Source organism: Schistocerca cancellata, chromosome 11 (genome assembly GCF_023864275.1).
Source record: "Schistocerca cancellata isolate TAMUIC-IGC-003103 chromosome 11, iqSchCanc2.1, whole genome shotgun sequence".
Classification (NCBI taxonomy): Eukaryota; Metazoa; Arthropoda; class Insecta; order Orthoptera; family Acrididae; genus Schistocerca; species Schistocerca cancellata.
The window spans coordinates 115,791,283-115,812,742 of NC_064636.1; the positions used below are offsets into that span (position 1 = coordinate 115,791,283).

Sequence of the window (21,460 nt, forward strand, 5' to 3'; positions counted from 1 at the left end):
GAAGGGAGTGAGAGAGGATTGTAGTCCGTCCCCAATGTTATTCAATCGGTACATTGAGCAAACAGTAAAGGAAACAAAAGAAAAATTTGGAGTGGGAATTAAAGGCCAGGGAAAAAGCAATAAAAACTTTGAGGTTTCCCAGTGATATTGTTTTTCTGTCAGAGTCAGCAAAGGCCTGGATAGAGCAATTGGACGAAATGGACAGTGTCTTGAAACGAGAGTATGGGATGCATGTCAACAAAAGCAAAACAAGGAAAATGGAATGTAGTCAAATTAAATCAGGTGACGCTGAAGGAACTAGAGTAGGAAACGAAACACTTAAATTATTAGACGAGTTTTGCTACTTGGCTGCGAAATAACTGATTCTGGCAGAAGTAGAGAGGATATAATGTATAGAACGGCAATTGCAAGAAAAGCGTTTCTGAAAACGAGAAATTTGTTAACATCAAATTTAGGTTTAAGTTTTAGGAAGGCTTTGTGAAAATACTTGCACATATTGTAGCCATGTATTGAAGTGAAACATGGAAAATAAGCAGTTCAGAGAAGAAGAGAATAGAAGCTTTTGAAGTGTAGTTCTACAGACATATGCTGAAGATTAGAAGGGTAGATCACGTAACTAATGAGGAAGTACTGAATAGAACTGGGGAGAAAAGAAATTTCTGGCACACACTGACAACCAGAGAGGATAAAAAGAATGGTTCTAATGGCTCTGAGCACTATGCGACTTAAATTCTGAGGTCATCAGTCGCCTAGAACTAAGGGCAGCACACACATCCATGCCCAAGGCAGGATTCGAACCTATGACCGTAGCGTCCGCTCAGCTCCAGACTGTAGCACTTAGACCCACATGGCCACTCTGGCTGGCCCAGAGAGGATCGATTGATAGAACACATTCTGAAACATCAAGGGATTACAAATTTAGTACTGGAGAGAAATGTGAGGATTAAAAATTGTAGAGAGAGACTAAGAAATGAATCAGTAAGTAGATCCAGAGGGATGAAAGTTACAGCAGTTATTCAGAGACAAAAAGAGTTGCACAGACAGAGCAGCTTGAAAAGATGCATCAAATGAGTCTTTGAACTAAATACTATGACAACACCAATAACAACAACAAAAACAACAACTTACAAGTTGCCATTCATTTTCCAAAATATTGAACACACACCGTACCTCCACGACTAGCCCCCCCCCCACCCCCACCCCTCTCAAGCTGTCATAAGGGCGCTCTTCTTCAGAGCTCTTCACCACCGGAATGAAGAAGAAGACAATTGTAACTGATATAAAAGTTTTAGATGAAGCTTTTCGAAATCTGTTCACAGAATAACAAGAATATAAATTAATCACCTATAACAAGTAGTAGTTTCACCACCAAACCCTTACACACTACAGCTTGTACAGAAATCCAAATTAATGCAGATTAGAAACAGAAGGCTCCTCATTATGGAGCAAGAAAAACATATTCAACATAAGCCAGCAAAACAATGGATACTGATACAGTAGTAAAACCTCGTCTGTCATCATACACCAAAGATCAGTAACAGCAATAGCCACAGCTGCAGCAAGAACAATAGTTTCATTAATTAAAAATACTTGGCACTGCTTACACTAATGGTCTCTCTAAAGTTGTTAATAGAAACAAGGACAGGGGCAGAAACACCATTTGTACGTTGATAGTTGCTGCAGAAGTTTTTGGAAGTGATAGTGACAACCTGGTGGTCAGCGGTACTTCTTTTCAAAAAAAAAAAAAAAAAAAAAAAAAAAGAAAAAAGAAAAAAAGTAGAATAACGAGACACACACACGACGAAGATACAATTTAACCTTAACAACTGTCTACGGTTAGTGCTGCATTGGGGTGTAAGATGGTTCCCAGCAATCACAGGCGTTGACAGTTACTGAGAGTCCTTAAGATCTCAAAATTAAAGACAGCCATGGCTGTTTACCTAACAGTGGGGAAGTGTGGTAATGCTAATAAAATTCATGAATTTTGTGAAGATACAACAAGCAACGAAAGACGACTATGGGCTGCTTCTATAAATTAAAAAACAGTTTTATCACATATACATACATATTTCGTAAGCGGTCACGTGGTACATAGCGGAGAGCACCTTGCACAAGTACCAGTGTTTTCCTTTCCCATTCTATTTGAAAAAAGAACAAGGCAAAAACGACTGTCTACAAACCTACATGTGGGACTAATATCTCTTATCTACATGGTCCTTACATGAAATGACCATGTGGAGTAGAATCGTTCTGCAGACAACTTCATATACCGGTTTAGAGTTTTTCTCAGTAGTGTTTCACATATGTACATCGTTTTCCCGCTAGGTATTCTAATTTTAGTTCATGAATCATCTCTGTAATACTCACCTGTTGATCGAACCTACCACTAACAAATATACCAGCATGCTTTTAAATTGCTGTGATGTTTTTCTTTAATCTGACCTGGTGGGTTTCCCTGTGACACAAGCAGTACTCAAAAATGTGGTCACCATGGAGTGCCCTTCATAGATGAGCTACACTTTCCTAAAATTTGTCTTCCCTGCTGCCATCGTTACGTGCTCACTCCGTTTCATATTGATTTGCAGCGTTACACCTAGATGCATTTTTCTCCATTCAGAGCAAGCTGCCATTCAAAACTAACTAAAAGTTTTGTGCAGGTCACCTTGTAGCCTCATACAGTGGCACAACAATGACATTTATCATATATCACAGCATCATCAGCTACCAGCCACATCTGCTACTCATCCTCTCCATCAGATTATTCACTGATGTAATGCTTTTGGCATTCCTGATGATACTGTCATCTCTAATGAACACTTGCTGGTCAAGGATGACATACTGTGTTCTATTGCTCAAGAAGTCTTCAAGCCACTCACATATGTGGGAAATTAATCTGCATGCTCAGAATGTCATTAACAGTCCATTTTGGGGCACTGTGTCATATGATTTCTGGTAATCTCGGTTCACAGGATATCAAATGAGATACCATACGAGAAAATGGCCAAATAAGTTTTGGAAAAGGGATGTTTTCTAGATCTGAGCTGATTTGTGGACAGAAGCTTCTCTGTCTCAAGACAATTTATTATACTCAAACTCAGAATATATTGAAGAATTTTACAGTTACATAATGTTAAGGATATTGGCCTATAATTTTGTAGCCTGTTCTTTTGTACTTTTTATATATTGGAGTCAACTGCACTTTTTTCCAGTCTTTGGGACTTTGTACTGGGTGAAAAATTCATGATATATGGAAGCTAAGTAAAGGGCCAGTGCCATAGAGTACTCTGTGGAACCAAATTGGGATTTCATCCAGACCTGGCAGTTTGTTTTTGATTCTTTCAAATCAAAATGTTTAAAAGCGTGTGAATTCCTCAGGGACCAAACTTCTAGGTCCCTAGACTTACACACTAATTAAACTAACTTATGCTAAGAACAACATACACACCCATGCCCAAGGGAGGACTCGAACCTCTGGTGGGAGGGGCCGCACAGTCTGTGACATGGTGCCTCAAACTGTGCAGCCACTCCATGTGGCAAAATGTGTACCCTGACTAGGACAGATTCTTTCAGATGCATAATTTGTTGTACCTCCATTACCAGCATGACATTTTTGAGTTTGATTTTTGAGCCACAACTTTTGAATTATGGTAGATGCACAAAAAATAGGTTGGCTCATAGTTGCACAGACAGTACAGTAACGGAAATGACAACAGTAGTGAAAGACCAACAGGTGGCAGGTGAGATGCATTTTAACAGCTGAAGCCTACGACAGATATGTATATCTTGCATATCTTGTGTGCCACAGCGAACAAGTTTTCAAACACTCATATTAACAGGTTATTTCATTGCAACAAATAATTCAAGGAATGCAGATGTTCAAAATCAGTAGTATCTTTCTTGAGTTACAAAGAGAGAGAGAGAGAGAGAGAGAGAGAGAGAGAGAGAGAGAGAGAGAGAGAGAATAATCACATATACATAGGCTCAACCAAAGCAAAATAAGGTTTACCATGTGCTGCAAGAAGGGAATTCCATAAAAAAAGGGGTTAAAAATATAGCACAATGAACATTGCTTACTACAATAATGACAGGGTAAAATATATGTTTGATGTGAAAACTATGTGCCTATCTCCTGTTTGGCAATAACATCTGAAAATGGAAGTTTCTTCTGTTCCTTCCTTGTACTTCTGAAGCAGTGAAGCCTTGGGACATACATGAACCTATTTTCCCCCTTCTTCTTGATTCTCTTTAGTGAATGATTTGTATAGCTAATGTTTCCTGTAACTCTCTCAAGCACAGTTTTTAAAGCATTGTTTTGTTTCATTTGCCTCTTCCAATAAAATTTTATTGGCTGTGCATATAATCAGAAATACTTGGTTACAAAGAACTTTCCCTGCACCTGTGGTGCATAAAGACAAAGGAGATGTGCCATGTATTAAAGAGCGAGCAATAAGACAGCTCAATGTGTGCGGGTCAACAGGTGACAGTCAACTAGGGCTTCCACAGACTCAGAAAAATGGGACAGAGTTGCCCAGTCAATTCCACAGGAATGCATTTCTGCATAATTTTTCTGAGCCATACAATTACTTGTCCAAAAATGATGCTTTTCAAAAGATTTATAAAAACATGGATGAACCTAGACAAGATTTATGTGAATGGTAAAAATGAAGTTGCCTGATGATATCTACTTTACTATTTGATTTCTTGAACATTATCTATCCTTGCTGAAACAGCACAATGATTACCAAATATGTCATAAGTAATTGGTGGCAGTCCAGAGGACTTCATATCAATATATACTGGCATTATAAGTCATGCTGTGTGAACAACACAGTAGATTTTTCATTCAAAATATGCTCTTTCTGGGATGAACTTCAGTTATCATAGTAGGAGATGGACTCTACACAACAATGCATTTTTCTAGATTCGATGTATGATGGAGATTGACTCCCACTGTCAGAAGCAATTTATCTGTATTTCCTGTTGGTTGATCAACTGATGCATTATTGGAACATTAGGAAAATTATTCTGGAAATCAGTAACGCCACAGTCAAAATAAGGAATTTAATAATAATGACTGGTTCTTATTTTCAGAAATTATGGCTCTTTCCTTATCAAATACTGAAACTCCAACAGCTGTGAAAAATTCAGTGGAAGTTATGCTGCAGGTAGACAAGAAGAGGATAGAGAAATAGAATCAGCCAAAAGAGGTACTGACTGCAGCAAAGTCTTTTCTCTGCCTTTATGACTATAAAGTTCTGGTCCTTTATAACTACTGGTAAAAAAACTTCACATCATTTATTATGAGCAACAACTTCCTTCACAAAAACTCTTCAACATGGGAGTACGATTCTAATTACAAAATTGGAAAGGAAAAAATTCAGATGAGGACTATTAGCAGGAGGAAGTATCAGACTCATTGATGACTACAATAAATTTTTACAAAGAATGAAACTGAGAAATAATTTTTTCTAAGAGTCATTGCTGGATATCAAACAAATATCCTACAAGAGACAAATACTTTGAAATGAAAATGTATAATTCAATTTCTTTCTGTTCCCACGTTTTGGTGCAATACAAGTTGTTAATAAAAACACTTATCTTATCAAAGTTGTGTGCATTTTTAACAAAAAATATTACTTCTCAAACAGATTTCATGTTCAAGTAATTCTGGAAATTAGATTTTGTAATGTTTGATTCAGAATGTTTTATAAGTGCTGTAGTTACCTTGAACATTCACCATAAATTTCGGTTAGAACGAAAATGGAAGTGTGCAGAAGTAAACAAAATTTATTTTCCAACTTCACAGCCTTCAGGGGTCAGTTAGGCACTGTCTGAGTGAGTAGACATTTTACATGGACACGTTGATTGGAATGGAATCGTGGCTGTGACCAGCAAAATTTTGGCTTTGAGAAAATTACCAGAAGCTTAGATCCGCCCTCTTGTGTAGCCAGCTTTCAGTGAGGCATGGTACAAATGTGAAGGATGTACCACAATGATAAATTTATACAATGTATGTGGTCACTTAAAACAGAGAAATCATCAGCACTCACAACATAGCCAGTAGGTAGTCCTGACATCTATTTATTACATTACTGTTTGATCTGAAAATGGCTCAAGTTCTTCAGATTATTTTTTTGGGCTATCTGAAGTGTATTATATAGTTTTATATAAATGCAGTGCTACACTGTACAAGAAATACCAAATGAAATAGACAATTAAAAAGTGTTCACACACAATGAGAAGTCAACCACTGAGTACCTAGAAAGTGGAGACCAACCATCTGACTGCTACTGATGAGTTAACTGCTCCACAGATTTGTATTAGTTTAAGCACAGACAATGGGTTTTCCTTGAGTGATATTGACTAATCTCAGGCCACCTTGCCATTCCCTACACGCTAATGGCAAATATAGTCATGTCACATCTCAGGTACCTGTGCAATGTTATCCATTTAAAGCACATATCAGATTTTCTATCTTATTTGATATTCACCGTAAAGCCTGCCAAGTTTTGATCAAGTACTTTTGTCAGTTGTGATTTCATTTAGCTGCATTAAACTTTCCTTTACATCACACTGTTCATCAGGAATGGGACCTCAAAGCCTTCATCATCACTAGTTCGCAGAAGAAGAGACTGGAGATAAAATTAGGAAGAGCATAATTGTTCGACATACATGTCAACACTAACTCAGCCACCGATTCTGAAAGGAACAATGTTAAACTTTCTACAGCAGCAGTCATATGTTTCAGCAAGAGATCCGAAAATTCTGGAAAACAGCGATTTTCTTAGGATGAAGGAATGGTTTGGTCGCAAATCTGATGGGAAAGAAAATCATTTTCATCTAATTTATTATGCATTTGATGTCTCACCATTGTCACACAACAGTCAAAAGGGAACACCATGTCATGTTATTTCTGAAAGAAGGTAACTGCGTTGACAAATACACAGACTGGAAATTTGAAGTGATATACACAAAAGTGAATATTTGGTGTATACTGCATCCATCAACAAATATATATATACACCTGGACTTCCATCGCCTTTGCAGATTTTATTTCACAATTGCACACCGAAGTTATGGTTTTCATAGATTTCTGTAAATTGTTTAGGTCCATACCTGACTTTGGATGAATTATTGTTCCTGAATAAACATTGGAAAGGAGTAAAATTTCAAATTATATACGGGTGATTTCGGAAATTACACTAAAGTTATGAAATATAAGCAATTGTGTAACAGATCTATGTTGTTCATTGCTGTTGGACAATAAGATACCAGAAATTTAAGAAATGCATTGCCAAATATCCCAACAGGATATGAGCTTTTCTGCAGATGCACTACTTACATACTTATTGCATACTTACAAAAATGTTACATAAATCACATATTATGTGCTTATTATAGATAGAGATATAGATATAGATACGCCATCTTCCATCCTGCAGTGATTAAGCAGTTAATCAAAGTAGCAGAAAACCGTTCATGAAACTTCCACATCTTACATGTCATGCAACAATGAAGTTCAGAGCTGTTTAGTGTGGTTCCAAACAAACAAAAATATGTAAGAACAATAAAACAGACAACCAGCACATTTCATTCAACATACAAAATATCAGTATGCTTTCGAGAACAAAAATACCATAAAGGAAAACTGTATTGCTCAATTTTCACATGCACAGAAAGAAAGACTACATGTGATTTGAAAATATCCACTTGGTGAAGGTCAAAATACATGCAGCACTGAATTCCTGATGTGTACTGGCACATGATCACCAGAATGGGTTACTAATATGAATACGAAACTATTAATTGAAAAGACCTTTCAGATCTTGGATTAATAGCAACAGTTAATTTGTACACAACCTAGTTGGCCAGAAACTAATTTTTCAACTACAATACTGTTTCTCTTGTTGATAACAAATCTTTGAGGGCATTAAAGAAAGCACTCCCAGTTATTCAACACAGGGCAAGGCGGACTGATTGCATAGCCTTAGCTGTGGCAATGATGCACCATTTAGTTCAGCATGCAGCAAACCTGTCTGCAGTAACCAAAGAGGAAAGGCTGCTGAAGTAAAATGACTATTCATTATCCACATAAAGAATAATACCTAGCAAGCAGGAAACATTTCGTTTGTTATTCTTTTCCTAATACGAAAATAAAGTAACATCCAGTAGTCAGTCATCTGACAAAAAGCTATTTCACAGCTAGCAATGGATAATAAATTTAGCACTTCATGTTACTTTTTCAAAAATTAATAAAGGTGTCTTTAGGGAAATGGTAAATTTATTTTACTTTATTAAAAAGCAAAATAGCGGAACTAATTGTAGTATTTCTAAGGAAGAGTAATGGACAAGAATCACAATTCATTAACTAAACATGGCACAAAAATCCCACCAGTTAATACTATTTCAAGATACTGAAGTTATAGAAACAGCCTTGAGTAACAAATGATGAAACAAGAATTAGTTTAACATGTCCTAAGTACACATGCATAAAGATGTCTCTAAAAACAGTGCTTATCTGCAGACTGATAGAACATGAAGTTTAAACGGTGTAAGCAGATACTTAAAAACGATTCAAGTTCATAACATATTTGAAATGCCACAAATTTTCAGCACATTACAAAATATACATTTGCACTGTGAACACTACTGGAAAAATACAAGGAGTCCATGTCTTAAACATAAGTGACAACATATGCTAAGAGTTTTTCCACTAAATTTAATCCCCCATACACTTGTCTTTGGCTTTTAGACACCTCCAGTAAAATATACTTGACAGCCATCTGATATCTCATCCTGTAAGAAAGTGCAGAAATACTTTCAAAAATACATTAACAGCCCTAACAGAGCATTTGCTCTCAACATCACACTTCTTTAGCTATTCTCATATGTCTGCTGACATACAGGCCTAGCGTAACCAGTAAGACACTTATCACTGCAGCTGTCTTCCATTTATTGCTTTCACCATCTTATATTAAGATGGTCAAATATTTGTGTAAAATTTATTTCCTCTTGAATCGGTCTCCTAGGCTTAACAATAATTCCTAATTATACCTCACATTACTGGATATTTGTTTCATAATCAATATGTGTTACTGCATGGGCCTTGAGACTACCAGACTGAGTAAATGCTTTTCCACAAACATCACATTTGAAAGGTCGCTCGCCTGTATGTATCAATACGTGTCTCTTCAAATTACCAGATTCAGTAAACGCTTTCCCACAGGAATCACATTTATACGGTCTCTCGCCAGTATGGACGAATGAATGCGCCTTCAGACCACCAGACCGACAAAAGGATTTCCCACAGACGTCACATTTGTATCGTCTTACGTCATTGTGAATTAATGAATGTGCGTTGAGATTCCCACGGCTAGAAAATGATTTGCCACAAACGTCACACATGTGTGGTCTCTGGCCAGTGTGTTTCACTCTATGCGCCTCGAGGCTACCAAACTGAGTAAAGCACTTTCCACAAACGTCACATTTGTGTGATGCCATACCAGTATGTATAATAGCATGCACCTTGAGCCTACCAGGTGTAGTAAACGATTTATCACAAAACTCACATTTGTGTGGCCTTTTGTCAGTATGTATGAGCGTGTGAACTTTGAGATTGCTAGAATGACGAAATGACATTCCACAAATATCACATTTATGTGGTTTTTCGCCGGTATGTAGTAATGTGTGCTTCTTCAAATTGCCCATCACAGCAAAGGATTTCCCACAAACCACACATACATGTGGTCTCTCGCCAGTATGTATTCGTGTATGCTCCGTGAGATGACCAACTCTAGGAAAAGCTATCCCACAAACGTCACATTTATGTGGTCTCTCCGCACCATGTATTAAGATGTGCTTGTTGAGACTGCTGGAATCGCAAAAACATTTACCACAAATCTCACATTTGTGTGGTCTTTTACCAGTACTTATTACTGATGTGCTCTTCAGATGTCCAGACTGACTAGATGACTCCTCACAAATATCGGAAGTGTATGGTATGTGACCATCTGTTTTATTGATAGATTTACTGGAAGTACCACATTTCTGTAATTTATTGCCACTTCTTACTACTTCACAGCACATGAAACTATCATATTCATTAGAAACTGTGCTACGTTGATGACTTTCTACGTGACTAATGCTTCTTTGCACAACAGAATGTTTGCTCAAGCTATCACGTGTTCCAAATACTTCACCACACGCTGTACAGACATGAGAAGGTGGCTGCACACCATCAATATGAATGAACACATGCATTATGAGGCTGTATTTTGACAAAAAAGTTTGATTGCATGAACTACACATAAACTGATTAATTTCACTTTCTTTTAAGTTGCTAGTTTTTCTACTACATAATGCAGTGTTCTCCTTAGACAGAAACACTTGTACTGCAGTTCCACTACTGACGAAACGAGCTGATTTCTCTGTAGTAATGTCCAGCTTATCACATGTTGTTACCTGATATGTTTCATCAAATAAAATACTACCAGCCTCACTTGCCACTTTCGTCGACCTGAAACGAAAAAAATAATTAGTCAACAATCACAAATTATATCAGGTAAATATTTCCAGGGGGGAACCTGAAAATGTGTGCCCCGATCGGGACTCTAACCTGGGATCTCCTGCTTACATGGCAGATGCTCTATCCATCTGAGCCACTGAGGACACAGCTGAATGGCCCGACTGCAGGGACTTATCCCTTGCACACTTCCTATGAGACCCACATTCCCAACAATTGGGAATGTGGGTCTCCCGGAAAGTGTGCAAGCTTGCACACTTCCTGGTAGACATTGTGGATTGGGCTGCTGTCTTATACTTGTTGCAGAAGTTTTTACACATGCTGTGTGCTTGCTATGACAATTTCCAACTGGAGTGAAAAGAGGAAATACAACAGCTCTTGTCAGAACAGCATATAACTCTTGCTTGTTCAGATGTTCACAGAGCAGGGGTAGAGCCATAAGACCTAAAGAAAAATAACCTTCTTCTGGGTCTCTCAGCCACTGATGCTCTGAAGATTGTGGTGGTCCACTGACAGATAATCCTGCTGATTCTGTCTTGAGGTCTAAGAACACAGAGATACGGCTACAAGAGGAGATAGCTTGGGGTTAATTTGCAATAAAGCAGAGTTTTGCGTCAAGGGAAAGATAGGATGAATGTTCCTGACTCTGTGCCAGATATACATGTTCTCATCTGATCCCTCAGTGGCTGCAGCTGAGTAAGAGGGGCAGTAACATCTGTATACCCTTTCAACCAGCCTCATATTCAGGACACTGTGGCATAAACATAGAAAATTGATATAACACTGGTCTGTGTTTCAAAGTTGTTTTTTCTGATGTCATCAGATTTTAGGTAATCTTTTATATTTAGTTCACGCTGAATTGAAAATTGTAATGCACTTTGCTCAATCAGGACACATTTCTTCGCTATCTCAATATCTAACTAGTAACCTTCTAGGTATGTAAGCCATTCAAGTGTTTGAAATTTTTAAGTTTGTTATGAGAAAACAGAATAATTTCCATGTCACAGAGCTCCATTAAATATAAGATATTCAAATAAAGATAGTTAAAAGGATGAAAAGAAACTTCTATTATCTGTGTTTTGTTTAAGATAAAATGAGATAAAATAATAGCTCACAGTGGTGTATACGGAGATGGATGTGCCAACTCCAGAGAGAGAGAGAGGGGGGGGGGTTGAGCTGATAGTACTTCTAACTTGTAGAGACCTGTAGGCTAGTATGACTTGAGCTCTGCAGGTGACAGCATCATTGTCAATAAATGAATCGAATCTGCAAGAATCATCCAAATGTAGCAATATAATGCTACATTTGTGGTAAAGTCATCATCCCTCACAGGAAGTTAAAAATTGCTCCTTTTGTGAGACAAAAGTGGCATGCATACTTTGGAGTTCAAATTGGTGATGAGGATAACCCCTTTGCACCACATGTATGCTGCAATATGCGTGTTGGAAGTTTGTGCCACTGATCAAAAAGCAGTGAAAGTGTATCGATTTGGGTGTACCTATGATTTGGAGAGAGGAAACAGATCATACTACCAATTGTTATCACTGCATGTACAAATTTACAGGTAAGTTAATGACTTATTCTCACGAACTTAATATGTCTCTCTAGCATGCTTTTAAATTAATTACAAGTATCCTATCTGAATTTATTTAATGAATCAATCTACCTTTACTTCTTGGTATAAACCAAAAGAAACAAAGCGAGCATAAATATCACGATGTGCAGTTCGCCATAAAGCCAGTGCCTCATGGACCAGGAATTCAGATTCCAACACCCCTGACAACTAAAGCGATTTTTCTGGCCAAATGATGATATGCATGAAGAGGATATTGGGTTTACTGGTGACACATAGCAAGCCCCCTAAGATTCATGCCAACTAAAATCCCTAACCCAAGGTGAAGTGAATGATTTGACATGGGATTTGTGCTTATCCAAAGAATCTATCCAGTTACTAGGATCACATTTTCAAGAAAACAGATTGTCCGCTCCTGAAACAACCTTCTATTGGTACTGTAACTGTGAAGAAGAACTCTGACAGTTTTTCAGAAAGGATGAAGAAGCTTTCCAGGTTCACTGTCATGACATTGGTGTGGTTTCATAGAAGCTTTGGTATAACACATACCTATACTGAATGGTGACTTTTCAAAGATTCGTTACGTAGAAGTCTGAAAGTTGTACTAATCATTTGTAGCGTAATTGCTTCTGTTCCAGTGGGTCATTCAATACAAATCGGTGAAACCTACAGTAATATTGAACATTTTTAACAGCTCTCAAATATAACACCACAACTGGAAGATTTTTTGAGACATAAAGGTATGTTTCTGAGATTAACATGTAAATTTTTTTAAAGTATGTACACAAGTACACATTAACACTATTTGTTAGGCACTGTGGACATACTACTGGGTCTACAATGTGGCTACACCAAATATGAATTTTTCCTGTGACTATGGGACAGTCTGGCAGATAAGCACTATATACCATGGACCTGGGAAGCAAAACCTATCCTGGCAGCATGTTTCCACAATATTAAATCACAAGCTCTCATGGATGCACAGAAAATTCTACTTCCACCACTGCACATTAAATCTGTTTTGTAGTGACGAAAGGAAGATGGACATTTACTTTCTTAAAACAGAAGTTTCCACATGTCAGTGAGGCCACACTTAATTCGGGTAGATTTGATGGTTCTCTGATCACAGATCTCTGATGAAGGATCCATAATTCAATGAGAGTCTGGACGATACAGAGAGGAATGCCTGGTTAGCACTGAAATCTATAATAAAAGCCTTTCTTGGCAGCTATAGGAGTCCAGAGTATGAAAATGCTGTCAAGAAACTCCTGTAAAACTTCCAGGTTCTTTGTGCTTGTACGTTAATAAGATGGTGCTCAATTCACATTTAGATTACTTCCAACTGTGGAAATTATAGCAAGAAGCATGGTGAGCAATTTCAGAGAGATATGAAACTGAATGAGGTGAGATACCTGTATCGCTGTGATGTGAACATGCTTGTGGATTATTGTTGGCGCCCCATGAGAGACATTTCAGATGCAAAACACATTCAAAAGTCCTTGAAGATAGCCTATCCTCCATAAAATGACGTTAACGTATGATCTTACATACATAATTTAGACTTCACCCAAATGTAAGACTGTTTCCAAACTATTATCAGCATATATACTACATTAAAAAAGTTTCTTTGATGTCATATTTTAAAAAGAGGAATAGCACCAAAACTAGACCTGAATGAACAAAATGAGTTACATTTCTGAATTCAGCATGCATGAAATATTAAGAAGCACCTTAAAAAGATTCCCTCAAAAATGATGCAGACCAGTGTAATAAAACTAAAAAATAAATGGTTAAGAGTTATCACAATGTCATAAAACATATGAGTCATGCAGAGAGAAGTTCAACATTAATGAATTTCCACCAACTGCATGTCAGTACTCAAATAATGCACTTTTTTCCTCAGGAAATGTTAAATGTGCTTACAGTTCTTCCTTTTCTTTACAATTTCCTACTGCTGTTATATATTCCCACTCTTTCCAGTGCCACAGTGAAACTATCCCAAGCAACTATGCAATATGGACTTAAGCAGTGAATATAATGGGAACTGAATACTTTGAAACAGTGGATCATACGCTACACAATCAACATGTCATTCAAACATTAGCAACATAAATGTAAACTGCAAGACTCACTCATTAGACATAGGTTATGAAAGTTAGGTTAGGAAACAAAACTTATACTAGGCCTATGTTGTTTTACAAATTTTCAGGGTTTTAATATAGTTCTGTGGAACTACAGTTCTCTTTGTACATCAGTGAAATGTGTAGTTAGTATGGTTTAATTAATATATTTGGTGTAGCTACTGCTATTAAGAATAAAGAAAGAGGAAAAAAGCTGTTTGGTGAAAAAGTTTTAGGGAGGCATGTCAAAATTCTGGAAAACCTTACACAAATGAAAAAGAAAATGATGGGTGTATAAAGGCAAAACTGCTAAAAGAAAGCCATTTCATGTGACAGTTGACTGTGATCCAAAATGCAGATTTCTTACCCCTGTCACTTGAAAAGTTTGTAACGCAATGCAAAAGAACCATTAATGAAAGGATATAAAATGTGGAGGGGCCAGACAAATGTGTGTTCATAGAGAGGCCTTTTCAGTAGTTGTGAGGGCAACAGTCTGGATGATTGGCCAGTATGGTCTAGTAATGTTAGACAAAATAGCCTTGTTGTGCTGATACTGCAAATGGCTGAAATCAAGGGGGTAATAACAGATGTAATTTCTACACAGTGCATGCAACTCTTCTATACAGTTAAATAATCCTCCTTGGCAAAATATTCTGGAGGTAAAATAGTCCTCCATTAGGATCTCTTGGTGAGACTATTCAGGCCAATGTTGTCATCAAGGAAAACAAGACTGGCATTCTATGGTCAGTGCAAGATTCCTTCATCAGGTAGATGAATTAGAAGATTTAAAAAACAAAATCGAAAGGCTGAAGGTAAACGTAGTGGAAGATAGTGAAGTGTGGTGGCAGGAACAGGAATTATTGTCATGTAAGTACACAGTTATAAACAAAACGTCAGACAGGGGTGACAAAGGGGTAGGTGTAGAAATGAATCCGAAAATAGGAATGCAGATAACACATTATCATAGTCAAGACAGACTTGAAGCAAACACTCACCACAGTAGTGAAAGTTGTACATCAACTAGCTCTACAGATGATGAACAGATTGAAAGAATGTATGATGAGTTAACAAATATACAGATATTTAAAGGAGATGAGAAATTAACTATGATGGGAGACTGGAATCTGGCTGTGGGAAAAATACAGAAGGAAAAATTGTAGGAGAACGCTGACTGGGAGAAAGGGATAAAAAAGGAATAAAAGAGAAAGCCACCTAAAAAGAATTATGCATGGATCATAATTTAATCATGTTTAACACTTCAGTTAAGGATCATGTAAAGGGACTGTGTACATGGAAGAGACCTGTGGGCACTAGAAGTTTTCATATTGATTATGTAATGGTACAGAAGAGATTTCAAAACCAGATTTCAAACTGTATGACATTTATCGGACAAGATATAGACTTTGACCACTATTTATTGGTAATGAACTGTAAGTTAAAACCTAGGAAATAGCAAAAAGGTACGAAATTTAGGAAATAAGACGCAGATAAATTGGAAGAACCAGAGGATGCTGCATGTTTCACACAAAGTATTAGGCAATGGTTGACAGGAAAGGATCACAAAAGAAAATGAATTGGTAGCTTTGAGAGATGAAATACTGATGGCAGCACGTGATCAACAGATAAAAGGGCAAGGTTTAAGAGAAATCTCTGGATACCATAAAAGATCTTTAATTTTATTTACCAAACGAGAAAATACAAAAATGCAGCAAATGAAGAAGGCAAATGAATACAGGAGTCTGAAAAATGAGACTGCCAGAAAGTCCAAAATATCTAAGCAGGAAAGGCTAGAGCGCAAATGTAAGGCTGCAGAATTTGCATGACTAAGGGAAACAGAGACACCATCTATAGAAAGCTCTGACAGAACTCTGAAGAAAATTAGGGAAGATAAAAAATGCTGACAGGTAAGGCAAGATAAATATTTCTTAACAAGAGAAATTTGTTAACATGTAATACAAATTTAAGTAGTCATGTGAGATGGTTACTTCCCCATCAGGCACCTCTCCATGTGTCAGATAGGGGAAAGCCTCTCATATATAGATGGTTCTAAGGACACAAAATAAATAGGGTGGATCAAATACTAACATGGACCTAAGTCCCTTAGCGTCTATTTTGATATCCAACAGCAAGTGCTCATTGTCTGTTCATCAAGTTGGTGAAACTGTATACAAGTATGTCTTGTTCTCACAGTCCAGTCCTGAACAAATGTAATCTCTAGCACAGATCATCACTTCCATCTGTAACTTGAAAAGAATCATTAGGGAACAATAGGAAAGATATCCACTATTGCAGGTTCAAGAAAATGTACTGGGATTTCCTGAGCATTAGATTTTGGGGGACAAGAAATATTATGAAAAGGAGAGTGAGAGCTTGTCAAATCCTCTTCACGGACTTTACTGGCCCACTAAACACAAATTCATAGCTCAAATTAGGCAAACTTAAACAGCTTACCTGTACACTACAAAAATTTCACATCAACATCCTCACAATAGAAGAGATGCATTTCACAGACAAAAACCACTTCAACACAGAAAACTGCAGGATATACAGGGGAAAACTGCCGTCAGAAGGGGAACACAAGGTTTGGTACAGATTTTGAAGCACACAAATCAGTCATAGACAAAATATAATATTTCTGTTAAAATCAGAAAGGATCTTCACAATAACCTTCAAATCAGGAAGCAGGACATACCCAATCTTTAACACACATGCACCAAGAATTACCAAAGAAATAGATTACAAGTAATCAAGAATTTTTGAGAAGACATGGAGGAAATAAACAAAATATCATGAAGACAAGTTAAAATTATATTAAGAGACTTCAATTCACAACTTATAGTAGGAAAAAGGTACAAGCAAATAACAGGCCCACACACAGCACAAAAAATGTAGGAACAAAAACGGGTAACGTCTCATATATTATTGTCAAAATTTTAAGTTAAAAATTATGTCAACACAATTTCAAAAGCCACGACATAGATTCACAACATGGAAACACCCAAGAACATATGATGAGCATTCCAAATAAATCACATAGCCATAAAAAACAAAAACACAAGGGAAATTTTGAATGCGAGAATATGCGAAGTTTTCTTGGAGTCCAGCCATCATTTACTAAAAATTAGGTCATTTCCTGGAAACAGAGACAAACAAAAATTTATAAGATTTTATCTGGAATATTTGGAGACAAGCAAAGGCAAAATTATGCATGAAATTAATGAAAACGCTACAGAAAATTGGACAGACCTCACATTGAGAGGTCAAATTCGCAGAAAATGCTAAGATAGATGGTACAAATCAACTTGTGGTCATTGAACAAACAATCTGGGCATGGAAGAAGTTTAGCAGCAATAAAACTACTGAAACATGGCAGCAGTTCCACTAAGTACAAAATAATTCTCAAAAGATATCAGAAGAGTGAAAAAAGCATACATCAAACGTAAAATAAATGAAACTGATGAAAATTTCAATAGAAATAACATGAGAAATATCTACACAATAATCAGAAAAAATATAAAGAATTATCAGACTACAAACATATGTTTCTAAAGATCAGATCGATCTCTAAAAACAAAGACTGGAAAATTCTGAAAAAAATACTTTGATAAACTGGTCAACTGTGAAAAGCCCAAAAAATTAATTAAACATCACGAAAATGATACCAAATACAGGTTCTAAACGTCACACTATCACAGATGTAGAGGGGGCTATAGTTCCACAGGAATGGAAATATGCATTAACCCACACACTGCAGCAAAAAAGCAACAAGACAAGACCCAAATAATTACAGAGTCATCTCATTATTAGTAGTCACTAACAGAATTCTCTCAAGGCATTACCCATGAGACTAGAACAGCAAGGTCATATAATAACACATGAATACCAAGCACGTTTCTGGAAAGGAAGATCATGTACTCAATAGATTTGGATCTTGCGACCACTCTCACTGTATACATTACCTTTTCTTAGCCATGTGTTGGACGCGTCTTGATTGATGTGTGGCTGTGTTAGATGATACGGGTGCTTGCCATGTAGTGTTTTCTTTTTCCAATTTACTTTCTTCGTATCTGTTGATGTTATGTGATCTAAAGGGTTGTAGAAGTGGTTATGAAATTGCAATGGTGTAGCCGATGTATTTATATGAGTGATTGCTTTGTCTATTTTGCTAGTTTCTGCTTGTTCTAGAAAGAATTTTCTTAGATTGTCTATCTGTCCATAATGTAGGTTTTTTATATCTATAAATCCCCTTCCACCTTCCTTTCTGCTTAATGTGAATCTTTCTGTTGCTGAATGTATGTGATGTATTCTATATTTGTGGCATTGTGATCGTGTAAGTGTATTGAGTGCTTCTAGGTCTGTGTCACTCCATTTCATTACTCCAAATGAGTAGGTCAATACTGGTATAGCATAAGTATTTATAGCTTTTATCTTATTATTACTATTATTACTACTATTACTATTACTATTACTATTACTATTATTATTATTATTATTATTATTATTATTATTATTATTATTATTATTATTATTATTATTATTATTATTATTATTATTATTATTATTATTGACTTTTTTTTCTCAGACTTAAGTCTGGTTAAAAATGGAACGTGACGCGGACCTCGGTCAAGTGTGACTTCCTTGTAACTGTATGGTATATGTTATATTGCATTTAGGAACTTTCGGGTAATTGAACATGCATCAATAATTACAGATTTTTGTAGTTGTATATATATGTTTGGATGTAGCTGTATTGCATTGATGTACTGGTGAATATTGTGAGGTATGACTCCTGTAGTTGATAGTATAATTGGGATAATGTCGACTTTATCCTGATGCCACATGTCCTTGACTTCCTCAGCCAGTTGGATGTATTTTTCAATTTTTTTCTCCTGTTTTCTTCTGTATATTTGTTGTGTTGGGTATGGATATTTCAATTAGTTGTGTTAATTTCTTATTTTTATTGGTGAGTATGATGTCAGGTTTGTTATGTGGTGTTGTTTTATCTGTTATAATCGTTCTGTTCCAGTATAATTTGTATTCATCATTCTCCAGAACATTTTGTGGTGTGTACTTGTATGTGGGAACGTGTTGTTTTATTAGTTTATGTTTTATGGCAAGTTGTTGATGTATTATTTTTGCTACATTGTCATGTCTTCTGGGGTATTCTGTATTTGCTAGTATTGTACATCCGCTTGTGATGTGATCTACTGTTTCTATTTGTTGTTTGCAAAGTCTGCATTTATCTGTTGTGGTATTGGGATCTTTAATAATATGCTTGCTGTAATATCTGGTGTTTATTGTTTGATCCTGTATTGCGATCATGAATCCTTCCGTCTCACTGTATATATTGCCGTTTCTTAGCCATGTGTTGGATGCGTCTTGATCTATGTGTGGCTGTGTTAGATGATACGGGTGCTTGCCGTGTAGTGTTTTCTTTTTCCAATTTACTTTCTTTGTATCTGTTGATGTTATGTGATCTAAAGGGTTGTAGAAGTGGTTATGAAATTGCAATGGTGTAGCTGATGTATTTATATGAGTGATTGCTTTGTGTATTTTGCTAGTTTCTGCTCGTTCTAGAAAGAATTTTCTTAAATTGTCTACCTGTCCATAATGTAGGTTTTTTATATCTATAAATCCCCTTCCACCTTCCTTTCTGCTTAATGTGAATCTTTCTGTTGCTGAATGTATGTGATGTATTCTATATTTGTGGCATTGTGGTCGTGTAAGTGTATTGAGTGCTTCTAGGTCTGTGTCACTCCATTTCACTACTCCAAATGAGTAGGTCAATACTGGTATAGCGTAAGTATTTATAGCTTTTGTTTTGTTTCTTGCTGTCAATTCTGTTTTCAGTATTTTTGTTAGTCTTTGTCTATATTTTTCTTTTAGTTCTTCTTTAACATTTGTATTATCTATTCCTATTTTTTGTCTGTACCCTAGATATTTATAGGCATCTGTTTTTTCCATCGCTTCTATGCAGTCGCTGTGGTTATCCAATATGTAATCTTCTTGTTTAGTGTGTTTTCCCTTGACTATGCTATTTTTCTTACATTTGTCTGTTCCAAAAGCCATATTTATATCATTGCTGAATACTTCTGTTATCTTTAGTAATTGGTTGAGTTGTTGATTTGTTGCTGCCAGCAGTTTTAGATCATCCATGTATAGCAAATGTGTGATTTTGTGTGGGTATGTTCCAGTAATATTGTATCCATAATTTGTATTATTTAGCATGTTGGATAGTGGGTTCAGAGCAAGACAGAACCAGAAGGGACTTAATGAGTCTCCTTGGTATATTCCACGCTTAATCTGTATTGGCTGTGATGTGATGTTATCTGAATTTGTTTGGATATTAAGTGTGGTTTTCCAGTTTTTCATTACTATGTTTAGAAACTGTATCAATTTAGGATCTACTTTGTATATTTCCAATATCTGTAGTAACCATGAGTGGGGTACACTATCAAAGGCTTTTTGGTAATCAATGTATGCGTAGTGTAGGGACCTTTGTTTAGTTTTAGCTTGATATGTCACCTCTGTATCTATTATCAGTTGCTCTTTATTATTATTACTATTATTACTATTACTATTATTACTATTACTATTATTACTATTACTATTATTACTATTACTATTATTACTATTACTATTATTACTATTACTATTATTACTATTACTATTACTATTATTACTATTACTATTACTATTACTATTATTCTTAATTATTGAAATATTTAGAAATGGTAAATTAAATATAAGTGAAAATTTTTCTCTTAAAATGTTAACATGAAAATACTGAAATAACTTTATAATGTAGTACCCTGGCAGTAAAAAAAGTTATTACATCACATATGAACCCCCCATGAACCATGGACCTTGCCGTTGGTAGGGAGGCTTGCGTGCCTCAGCGATACAGATGGCCGTACCGTAGGTACAACCACAACGGAGGGGTATCTGTTGAGAGGCCAGATAAACGTGTGGTTCCTGAAGAGGGGCAGCAGCCTTTTCAGTAGTTGCAAGGGCAACAGTCTGGATGATTGACTGATTTGGCCCTGTAACAATAACCAAAACGGCATTGCTGTGCTGGTACTGCGAACGGCTGAAAGCAAGGGGAAACTACGGCCGTAATTTTTCCCGAGGGCATGCAGCTTTACTGTATGATTAAATGATGATGGCGTCCTCTTGGGTAAAATATTCCGGAGGTAAAGTAGTCCCCCATTCGGATCTCCGGGCGGGGACTACTTAAGAGGATGT

The 21,460-nt window shown here is 36.5% G+C and overlaps 1 protein-coding gene across 3 annotated transcripts in view; it reads right to left on the reverse strand.

Moving 5' to 3' along the window:
• Positions 1–6,860: 6,860 nt before the first annotated feature.
• The window catches only part of LOC126108698 (zinc finger protein 708-like), a 213,747-nt gene continuing 199,147 nt past the window's right edge, over positions 6,861–21,460 (reverse strand). The window contains exons 8-9 of one of the 3 annotated variants that reach the window (XM_049914014.1): positions 18,175–18,300; positions 6,861–10,516 (exon numbers count right to left, since the gene is read on the reverse strand). In XM_049914014.1, the coding sequence (XP_049769971.1) occupies positions 9,061–10,516; positions 18,175–18,300 (1,582 nt within the window). In that variant the 3' untranslated portion in view covers positions 6,861–9,060. Of the gene's footprint in view, positions 10,517–16,995; positions 17,349–18,174; positions 18,301–21,460 lie in introns of those variants that run through there. The other 2 variants (XM_049914015.1, XM_049914016.1) reach the window with 2 other exon arrangements.